Here is an 11,285-nt window from a genome sequence, read left to right on the forward strand (position 1 = left end):
TTTCTATTCGCTACTTGCTAAGTTATCACTCCTTATGGTTCTTATTGTTTGCACCATTTACTTTTACTATGGCATTACCACATTACTAATATGAATACAGATTTGCATGCGATGTATGAATTTTTATACCATTGTTTCAGTGTATATAAGTTATATAATCCAGAAAACAGGAAAAAGGGTAATGCTGGCTTGACCTGCACTTGTACTTCAGCTGATCAGCTCTACTTTTGTCATAGATCATATCTTACTTTTAAGTAACATGTCTCACTTTTTTATACCACCAATTTATCAACTGACATAACTGAAATACAGCAGCGATAATTACTTAAGGTATCAACATTTTTTCTTATTACAATATTATGAAACTATATTTGTGTGTAAGTTTAAAAATTGAAAGGACATAAACTGATGAGAAGGAAGGAAACAAATTTTAGGCTTGCTTAAAAAGTGATGCATTTTCTACTGTTTGTTCTTGGTTAAGGAGGATCAACACTTTCTGATTGTATCTTCACATTTGGACAGCTTATAGCCTATTGTGAATTGTGATACCTAATTAAGGCCTGCTCTGCTTTTTTGCTGTTGAAATACCGCAACTTAATGCTAACTGGAACAATAAGTCCCTGATAACACCCTGCTAACATTTGTATTATTTTCGGGTATCTGAATTGGTTTGGCCTGAGCATATGATTGGTGAGCTTTTCAACCCTTCCTAGAAGGTTGGAAAAGCCTACACAGTGATGCTAATCACAGGCTGTTGTTGGAATTGTTCTTGTGCTTAAATCTGGTTTGTATTCATAAAGCTTTTATTCAGATGGCTTGATCGTGATGAATACGAGCTCTAGCTTGTCAGGAAACAAAGTTGGGCATAACCTCTGGCTCCTGTTTTCCGGTAATATTTGTAACCTTTCTCCTCTCATGTTGATATCATATATATATGTACTTGTATGTAGTTGGTGGTTTGTTACCCTTTGTCTAACTTGTTAGATTTTGCTACCTAAAAGTTAAAATAATAAGAGAAAAAAAGGGTGGACTCCTTCAAGTCCTGTGGTTTTAATATTCACACCAAAGAGATTTTAAGCAAAGGTTTTAAGGTATACAAAGTTACAAACATAAAGATCTCTTGGAACAGACCAACATCCAGAACCAATTTTTTTTTGAAAATAAAAGTATGAAAAAAAAAAGAATAAAAGAAAAGTACAATTTTTCAAGAGAAAATCAAGTGACAAGAAAATATAGACCAAAAGCTTGATGGAAACCAAATAACTCTTCATTGTCTTCAACAAGAATTTTGACAATTTCAAGATCCATGATGGAATATATTGACATGAAGAGCCTACCATGACAAGAGAAGGTGCATCGACCCCTTAAACTCTACCACCCCAATTTGACAAAGAAAAGAATGATGAAAATAACAAAAGAAATTGACACTTAATAATCACACTATTTATAGCCTAAAGTGGATAATTTTGTCTACCTTGGTAAGCATTATATGACACTAATCACACTATTTATAGTCACAACCGGATCATTTTGTTCACGCATTACTCTTAAGTTCAACGAAATAACATCTATTATTGTCGTATAATTGTTTATCTTCCTTTGAATTGCATCTTTCAGAATAAATGGTCTAATAGTTTGGTAGTTTGAAAGTTCTCATTTGAAAAGTTGCACTGTGATCTCAATAATCAAATATTCTAAGCTTGAACAGTATATAAATGAACTAATAGGAGGTATTGATCATGACATTAATGCACAAAAATAGCTCATGCAATAATCTAATCAGGTGTGTAGCTCAGACCCAAAGACTAGTTCAAATTAATAATACTTTGTAAATAAATAGCCTTCTTGGTTTCACACGGCTCTAACCAGTGAACATTCACATATTATTTTATACACAATATAGCAAAGTCCATAATTTGGCCATCATCAACATTTACAACTCCTCACAGAGACAGAGAGAAAAGGGATTGAAATGGCAGAGGGAGTTTCTTTCAACTTAGCCGGAACAGTGTTGGAAGCCTTGGGTAAAGCAGCCATAAAAGAGGCTGCATCCTGGTGGGGTGCACGAGACGATTTGAAGAAGCTGGAGAACACCATCAAGTTGATCCAAGCTCGAGTTCGTGATGCTGAGAGGAACCATGAAGAGCCAGGCAGAGATTATGCCATCAAAGAGTGGCTTCGGAGGCTGAGGATGGTGCTTTACCAAGTTGATGACTTGTTTGATCTTGTCCTCACTGTTGACCGGGAGAAACAGGTGAAAATGAACAAGCAGGTTTGTATTCCCTTCTCGAGCTCAGGCACTCTTTGTTTTAACTGGAAAATATCTAGAGAAATCAAGTCTATTCGACAACAACTTGATGATATCAATTCAGATATTGCTGGCTTAAACTTGAATGCTTATCGTGATCATAGAAGTGAACCACAATCACTAAGGGCTCGCTTCATGAGGAATAGAGAATCAGGCTCTCATGTGAAAGTATATGACACTGGTAGGGTAAATGACAAAATAATAATTACTGAAATGCTTTTTGATCCTAAATTTGATGGGAAAAGGATTACTGTAATTCTAATTGTGGGGTTTGGAGGTCTTGGAAAAACTACTCTTGCTCAACTGGTTTTTAATGATGAGGTTGTTCAGAACCATTTTGATCTTACTAAATGGGTCTGTGTACCTGAGGTAGGTGATCAAAACACTGTAATTAGGAGAGTTTACCAATGCTTCACCGGTAAAGAGGATTTTGATAGACTCTTATTTAGCGCGATTGAATCATGCATCCTAGAATCGATAAAAGATAAGAAGTATCTTCTTGTCTTAGATGATGTATGGGATGAAAGTCGGAATAGATGGTTGGATCTTCTAAGTTTGCTTAAATGTGGTGCAACTGGAAGTAGAGTTATTGTAACAACACGCTCTGCTGATGTTGCAAAAGCTGTTGGGACAACAGAAGCCCACAATCTGGGACCTCTAACTGAAGAAGAGTCCTGGAATCTTGAAGAGAGTAGTAATTCTTATTTGACTCTGTTAGGGAAGGAGATCGTTGATAGCTGTGGAAATGTTCCCCTTGCTATCAAGGTTGTTGGAAGCCTTCTCCCTGATATTAGTGAGGAAGAGTGGCGACAAATTAGAGATGCTCGACTCTCAAAGGCAAAGGGGAAGGAAGACTCAAAGGCAGAGGGAAAGGAATGAAGATGATATCATGCAAGTGTTGAAGTTGAGTTATGACTACTTGCCACCGGCATTAAAGCAGTGCTTTGCTTACTGCTCATTGTTCCCAAAGGTCTATGAATATAGTAAGAATCATTTGGTAAAACTCTGGATGGCGCAAGGATATTTTGATCAATCAAGCACAAGTATTGGAGAGAAATATTTTATGAAATTGTTGGGGAGGAGCTTATTTCAAGGTCCTAAAGAAGATGCTGAAGGGAATTTAAAATGCAAAATGCACGATTTAGTGCAGGACTTGGCTCAAGATATAGCTAGTGAAGAGATGAAACAATTGGTTGAGCCTTTAGACCAGATATCTTCAACTGATGAACTTATACATGTGAGTGCTAAATTCGAAAAGCCAGAAGATGGTGGATGGGAAGCTCCAGAATCGTTGCTTGCTGCTAGGAGAATACGATAATTGATACTGTTAAGATTCAATGTTAATATTGCTATCAAATCATCATCTCTTGAAATGATGATTTCGAAATTTCAGTCTTTGCGTGCCTTAGACTTAGAGGGTAAGAAGATCTCTGTGGTTCTAAATTCTATAGGGAAAATAAGACACCTGAGATACCTTAATCTTGCAAGAAATGATCTTATTAAATGTCTTCCTGATAATATAACAAGATTACAGAACCTGCAAACACTGAATCTTTTGAGATGCTTTAATCTTAGAGAGTTGCCTAGAAATTTTTGTAAATTAGACAGCCTAAGGCACCTGGAAATTCTTTTTAGCGGTTTAAGAGATTTGCCAACAGGATTCGCGAATATGACAGCTTTGAAAGGGTTAGATGTATTTATAGTTGTGAAAAACAATGGTTTAGATTCATTGCCACCCTTGAATATTACTGGATATGTAGATATTGAATTCAACAAGTGGCGGAGTGATGCTGTTGTGGAAGCACAGAGGGCAAATTTGAAGGACAATCAGCATTTGGTACATCTTAAATTAATGTTTGGATCCATGGAAGTTACTCCTGCAGATTTCGGTGTAATGGATAGAATGTTACTGTCCTTGCAACTGCCTCCAAATCTTACAAACATTTTTGTTCAGCAGTACAAAGGAGTTGAGATGCCACGTAGATGGTTAGATGAGTTAACTAAGCTTGTTTTCATTCGTATTGAGTATTGCAGTAATTGCAGAGTTCTCCCTCACATGAGTCAGCTGCCTCATCTCAAAGAACTTTATCTTTCTTCTATTGATAGCTTGGAGTATGTAGAAGATGAAGATGACATTTCGGTTGGTGATGTCTACTACCCATCTTTAGAAGACTTGCAATTATTGGGTTTGATGTCTTTAAAGGGGTGGACAAGACCATCAAAGGGTGATGATGATGGTGAGCCAAGGCAGTTGTTGTTTCCTCGTCTTTTGAAAATGAACGTTGATCACTTCTCCAAGTTGATGTCAATGCCTCTAGCGCCAAAGCTGGAGTCATTAAGGGCTTAAGTAATCAATTGGAAGGTGTTTGAATCCAATCTGACATCAGTTGATGATGAGGAAGCATCTTCTTCTTCGACAACTCTTTTTACTTCATTAAAAGAGTTGTATATTTCTACAATTGAAGATGGACCTACTTCTCTGTCAATCAGTAGTAGGTTCACTAATCTACTGAGTATACAAATAGGCCGTTGCAACTAACTGACAAGTTTGATGATAGAGTCGTTAAATCCCATTAGGCATCTCCAAATTTATCAGTGCAAAAGCTTGAAAAACATATCAATGGGAAATATATCTGTCCTTGACACACTGATAATTGAGGGCGGTGATAGTGACTTGGAAGAAGAGCTCTCTCAAAGTATTGCTTGCTTCACCATGCTTCAGAAACTTGAGATCAGTCATTTCAACACCTTGAAACAACTCCCAGAAGAGATGAGCAACCTCTCCTTGCTGCGTTTGCTGAAGATTGTTGATTGTCCAAAAATGGTGTAACTTCAACTATCATTATTAGGCCTTACCTCTTTACAGAAGCTTTGTATAAGCATTTGTCTAGATCTGAAAGAAAGATATCAGAAGCCGAATGGTCAAGATTGCCACCTTCTCCAACATATTCCTAATGTTATATTGTCAGTTTTTGAAACCTGCATTTTATCTTTATATAATTTTATGTTAATTGAGTGCTTATTGTGAAATTTAAATATGGGATATTAAACTTTGGCATTTTTTGGTGTGTGAATAATTAACTTCCTTCGATCAAGGTATGTGTGACTTTTTTTACTACAATGTGAAACATAAAATGTATGTAAGTTGAATTTATGAGCACATTCGATATTAAGTTTAGATTATATTGTTGAATGAAATTGAAAGGACATAAACTGAAGAGAAGGAAGGAAACAATTTGCAGACTTGCTTTGTAGGTGATGCATTTTCTACAGTTTGTTCTTGGTTTAGGATCAACACTAATCATACCTTCACATTTGGGCAGCTTTTAGGCGTTATAGCCTATTGTGACAAGTGAGAATCAAATAAAGTCTACTTCTTCGTTTTTCTGTTGACTCAATGCGACTGATGCCTACCAGAACAATGATTTTCTGATGAACAATTCCATGCTGCTGTAAGTTTAACTGAATTACATTCTCAATTTCTCATCCTACTCAATTTGTCGTTTGACATCATTAACTGCTATTGTTTATTGCAGCTCTTCCCATATACTGATAAGCAACAGAATTGTACGGTTGAATGATAGTCTCAAATCAGAGGAACTAATCCATGCTAACCTCACAAAGGTGATCCTGAAAACTATAGGCTTCTAAAATTTCAGACTTGAATTATTATGCCTACTTCCTTTGATAAGCTGGATTATATGAATCTGTATTTTGGGTTACTAAGCTGTTTATTATCTGAGTGAGATATTAAGATTTGCTGTACATGTAACCCTTGTGCCACTCTTAAGTCAGATCTCAAGCATAGAGTATCGAAAATCTTGTGTGTTCGTTCTGTGATAATGTATACAGAATATATCAACGATCCTACCAAGAACTTTTAAAAAACTGATTATTTTTGAAGCATGATTGCATGAGTATAGCTTCGGAGCTCAATAATAAGTGCTGTGTGCATTTAGCCACTTCCGCTCCTTGATATGTCATAATTTGTTATTGCTCGATGCTTTCAGGGATATTGAAGATTTAGGGGTTCAATAAGCTGCAAGTTATTGAGGAGGAAATGCCAAATGGGAAAAACTTAATCAAGCCAAGGGAGCAAGCTTTTACCAGACTTTGCAAGGAATAAGATATCCTTCGGAGATGCAATGTAGGATTGCTGTACAAAAATGAATATGGTGACTGTTTCGATGCTCCTTATTGATGCCAGGCCATCTGCATCAATGCATCATCAATGCAACCGGTGACTACACCAAGAATCAAGCCAAATGTTCCATGTTTTAATGTTAATAATTTCGGTATATGACTTAGAATGGCCTGAGGCCCTGAGCATATGGTTTGTGGAGCTTTTCAACCCTTCCTAGAAGGTGGGGAAGGATTACACAAGGATGCTAATCACAGGCTAGTGTTGGGATTGTTGTGCTGCGCTTGTGCTTAAATCTGGACAGCATTTTGGGAACACATGGGGCATCTATTCAGATGGCATGATCATGTATATGAGCTCCAGCTTGTCAGGAAACAAAGCTGGACAAATGCTCTGTTTTCTGGTGATATTTGTAACCTATGTCCTCTAAATCTCTTATAGTTGATATCTCATGTATGTAGTTGGTGGTTTATTAACCTTTGAACCTTGTTAGCCTTTGTTACCCTTAATTTACTTTAATAAAAGATAAGGGTGGACTCCTTGGTCTCCTTCAAGTCCCGTGGTTTTACTCGACTCCAAAGAGGTTTTCCACGTAAAAAAAAAAATCCCTCGAGTTATGTCATAATTTTTTTTTTCCCAATTTGATTAATTTTTTGTCCATTGATCAAACTGTGTATCGAATGATAAGTCCCAAAATGATTGATTTTAACCTTCTAAAATCAGAAAATCGCATTACAGATTTACAGCATGAGTACATGTGGTGAGGCATCTAAGTGGTCATCGCCGTTCTAACTTGAACTTAGTTTATTTGGATAAGCGTGTTTTGTGTGTGTCTGACAACATCGTGTGGCCAGCTAACCCACAAGTAACCTTGAGCCTTGACCGACCGAGTAATCCCAAGTAACCTCTAATTGATTGAGTAATAACCCCAACCATTCTTAAAAAAAAAAAAAAGTGGTTGGCCATATGGTATGGCCAGCCACATATGAAAGATTGTGTTGCTCTAAATAGCATTTTAACAAAATTGTAATAATTTTTTACATCATTTTGCATCTACATATCTTTCGTAATTCTTTATTTTGATCAAATTTGTTAACTAAGTGTATATTTTCAAATTTTATTTTGTTTATAAAAAACTGATTATAATGATAATTTAATACTTGTAATGGTTAACCTAGTGTTGAATAAATTAAACTAAGGTACTTGCTCTTTGAGACTTTGACCAAGAAGGCCAAAGAATGAATTTGGGACTCACTACTCAATAATCAGTAAATCCCTCTCTTCCGACTCTCCCTCACTCGGTCACTCCGATACTCCCTCAATCTCTCTCGCCGGAGTTCCGTTCTCCGGCCACCGTATCCCCGCTTCCAGGTCCAGGTACCTAATTTGGTTGATTACATATTCATTAACTTAATTCTATCAATCCCAACCTAGTTCACTTTATTTTTATGAGTTATTGAGAAATATTTGGAATTTGCATTAGTTGATTTGAAATATTTGTTTGATTCTATGTTTCTGGAAATTTTAGTTAACTTTATACTTGTATGTAATCACACAAACTCTAGTAAATTAGTATAACTTTGTTTTTGCTTCTCTAACATCATCACACACAAAAAAAAAATTGTTCGCATGAAAACTTGAATGAGTAATTTAGGTATAAGGGCACCTGAATTGAGTTTTAGATTGTTATATAATTATATTTTATTTTAGAATGATCTTGGTGGTTTAAGTAATTTGATTTTAATGTTTAAGAAATGTACTCCTTATTAGTCCTGTAATTACTATGCCCAGTTTCTGCAGGTAATTAGTGTTCGCTAAGGCGGAGTATGTTTGGGACTTGATTATTAGTAAGTATATGGTCTAAATCGTTATTTTTAAGTAACCCTTTGATTGTGCAATCAGTAGAATTGTCAACTCATGGTGAAAAAGTGTGGAATTGGCACAGAGGAAGTAGAAACATTATGGGAGGAAGTTAGGGAGTTAAGCCTCGGTACCTCTACCGAGGTGGAACGACTTAACTCTCCTCCTTCACCTGTTGAATTTCTTAGGAACTTTGTGGCTCCTAACAAGCCTTGCATTATATCCAATGCCATTGATCACTGGCCTGCCCTTTCATTATGGTCTTCTGACGACTATCTTTGCCAAGCCCTTGAGTCATCAGAGGTTTCTGTCCATTTAACCCCGAATGGTCGAGCTGATTCTTTAGTCCCTCATCCTGCAGACTCTTCCTCCCTTTGTTTTGCATCTGCACATGTAGAACGCATGTCCTTTCCTGATGCTTTTCGCCTCATCTCTGATTCTGAGAAGAGTGGAAATGTTGTGGCATATGCTCAGCAACAGAATGATTGCTTTCGGACTGAGTACTCAGTTTTAGGTTCAGATTGTGATACACACATTGATTGGGCCTCTGAAGCTTTAGGCTGTCTTCCAGAGGCTGTAAACCTTTGGATTGGTGACAATCGGTCTGAGACTTCCTTCCACAAAGACCATTATGAAAATCTATATGCTGTTGTTTCTGGTGAGAAACATTTCCTTCTGTTGCCACCTACTGATGTTCATCGCCTGTATATCCGTCAGTACCCAGCTGCAAATTACTCCTATTCTCAGGTTTCTATAAATTTTATAACTTTATTGTATACTACCTCCGTTTCTTTTTAGTTGACACGTATTCCTTTTTAGGAAGTTTTTTTTACTTGACACGTTTCCTTTTGGGGTAAATTTTTTACCTTGCATTTACAAGCTACCCTACTTGCCTTTTCATTCTCTCTCACTCTCTCTCCTCTCCTTAATATGTGTGCCTAAATCAAACGCGTCAACTAAATAGAAACGGAGGAAGTATTATTTATCAGTTGGTCTCTTAGGGTCTAGGCGTTAAAGTTTGGTTTTTTATTTGCAGGATACAGGAGAGTTCAATTTGGAGCTTGATGATCCAATTAGACATGTCCCTTGGTGCAGTGTGAGTCCTTATCCACCTAAAGGAAGAGAGGAGAAGGAACACAATGAATTTCCTTTATATTTTAACGGGCCAAAGCCATTTGAATGTACAGTCAAGGCTGGGGAGATGTTATACCTGTAAGTTTCATTACTTAATTTAATGTGCCTTGATAACATGTAGCTAACTAGTTTTGCTTCACCAACTGCTAGATGAGCCCTGAACTTACTGTACTTGTGAATTGAGATTGGGTGGCCCTTATTGGTTATGAATGGTACATATAACTTATTGGCTGTGGAATTCACCTATCTTAACTTACAAAACATGAGCCTTTTTTCTAAAATAAGTGTAAAATCAGTTGAGAATGGATCCATAATTGTTTCCAATTGAAAGTTTATTGCTTATAAATTGTTTTGAGTTTTTGATAGCTATACTATAAGGCTTTATTTTTTCACTTCTACATCCAATTTTATTGCCTTTGCCTATTGGTTTGTCATGTATTGTTGATCAGTGCTTGATGGTCGACTGTACTGATCCCAAAGGACAGCATCTTATAATCAGCGTTATCTCATTGATCACCATCATTTCCTTCTTACACCCCCTCATAATTGAAGGATACCCTCGATGCATTCTTGGATTGAAATCTGTGATTAACTCCCTTTCTCTGTATGACATCCTGAGTTCATTTTTGGAGTTCAGATTGTGATGAACATTTGAACCATTTTTGGGAAAATTTCTCTCTTTTTATTCCTCGCCTAAATGAAGCCTTGAGAAGTATCTCTTATATATTCCAGCCTTTAAACTCGAGTCCCTGACTATCAGTACCCCTATCCCAAGTCGCAACAGCTGTTAATACTGCAACAATGGTTCATTGATCAAATGTAGCAATTAGATCTCTTGGTTAAAACTTGTTTTAGTTGTTTAAATGTTGACATCCTGTGTAGAACTCATTAGGTTCTTAACATTGTTGCTCATGCTATGCAACGTTTGTGTATATTGCAGGCCTAGTATGTGGTTTCATTATGTGAAGCAAAGCCCACGCACCATTGCAGTCAACTATTGTAAGATGCACCTAACCACAATTTTCTTAATCGTTATATTTATAGCATCAGATAATTGATTACATATGCTTAAGGCTCATCTTGTTCTTGCAGGGTATGATATGCAATTTGATATCAAATATGCTTACTTCAACTTCTTGCAATCGATTAATCCTTTTGCTTGAAGAGTGCTTAAAAAGTTGATTGCCTGATGCTTGTTCTCATATTTTGAGTTAGTCAATTTTGGGTTTAGGCAGATTATGTTGTATCAATTGTAATACATGTAGGTACTTGAATTTGAATGGATTGTCTTTTATTTTTGGAAAGCAATTTTGTAAACAAATTCCATACAAATTTTCTTTTTTTTTTTGTATCCAATTTCAGTATTGTGTATTTCATAGGAAGTCTAAGCTTACATTACATTAATTTAGGGGATGATTCATGATTGGGTTCTAGACTTGTAATTGATGAATGTTGTTATTCAATATTCTAATTGAAGTTGCTTTTCACTATGCGTCTTACTTTATCCTGCTAATCCATGTTATATACGGAGTACCAAGTTTTTTTTTTTTTTTTTTTTTTTTGGTTTGTTAAATCAAGTCCTTCACTATTTCCCAGCTCATTTCCCTTCCTCCTTCAAGGCTTGCCAAAGTTGAGATAAAAATCAGTAGTGCTCATTGATCTCTCGAACATGAATGCAATAGTTGGCGATTAATTGCATGGAAGAACACAAGTGCTTTACGAGAGATAAGTTTTCCTCACATTAAAAAATGGTATACAAACTAAGTCAGGTGATTTAAACTCAATCAATATAAAAATTACACGATAATTCAATTGGCGCTTCTAATAAGTCCGCTGTATTGA

General features: G+C 36.3%; 2 protein-coding genes across 2 annotated transcripts; both read left to right on the forward strand.

The window, feature by feature from the left end:
- Window positions 1-1,972: 1,972 nt before the first annotated feature.
- On the forward strand, window positions 1,973-4,655 carry LOC145593922 (putative disease resistance protein RGA1). Its single transcript, XM_081650281.1, has 3 exons — window positions 1,973-3,155; window positions 3,190-3,598; window positions 3,641-4,655. Exons 1-3 carry the CDS (start codon window positions 1,973-1,975, stop codon window positions 4,653-4,655), a joined length of 2,607 nt encoding a protein of 868 aa, XP_081506407.1.
- Window positions 4,656-8,346: 3,691 nt separating this feature from the next.
- LOC145595235 (lysine-specific demethylase JMJ32-like) lies at window positions 8,347-10,931 on the forward strand. The gene is made up of 4 exons (XM_081651615.1): window positions 8,347-9,056; window positions 9,346-9,521; window positions 10,384-10,442; window positions 10,536-10,931. Exons 1-4 carry the CDS (start codon window positions 8,367-8,369, stop codon window positions 10,604-10,606), a joined length of 996 nt encoding a protein of 331 aa, XP_081507741.1. The 5' UTR covers window positions 8,347-8,366; the 3' UTR covers window positions 10,607-10,931.
- Window positions 10,932-11,285: the final 354 nt, after the last annotated feature.

The sequence above is a fragment of the Chenopodium album genome, chromosome 19, assembly GCF_948465745.1.
Source record: "Chenopodium album chromosome 19, dcCheAlbu1.1, whole genome shotgun sequence".
NCBI lineage: Eukaryota > Viridiplantae > Streptophyta > Magnoliopsida > Caryophyllales > Amaranthaceae > Chenopodium > Chenopodium album.

Coding starts and splice junctions, on each gene's coding strand:
- LOC145595235 (XM_081651615.1), top strand. CDS start 8,367: ATGGTGAAAAAGTGTGGAATTGGCACAGAGGAAGTAGAAACATTATGG. Junction 9,057..9,345: donor CAAATTACTCCTATTCTCAG/GTTTCTATAAAT, acceptor TTTTATTTGCAG/GATACAGGAGAGTTCAATTT. Junction 10,443..10,535: donor CACCATTGCAGTCAACTATT/GTAAGATGCACC, acceptor TTGTTCTTGCAG/GGTATGATATGCAATTTGAT.
- LOC145593922 (XM_081650281.1), top strand. CDS start 1,973: ATGGCAGAGGGAGTTTCTTTCAACTTAGCCGGAACAGTGTTGGAAGCC. Junction 3,156..3,189: donor ACTCTCAAAGGCAAAGGGGA/AGGAAGACTCAA, acceptor AAAGGAATGAAG/ATGATATCATGCAAGTGTTG. Junction 3,599..3,640: donor GGATGGGAAGCTCCAGAATC/GTTGCTTGCTGC, acceptor GATACTGTTAAG/ATTCAATGTTAATATTGCTA.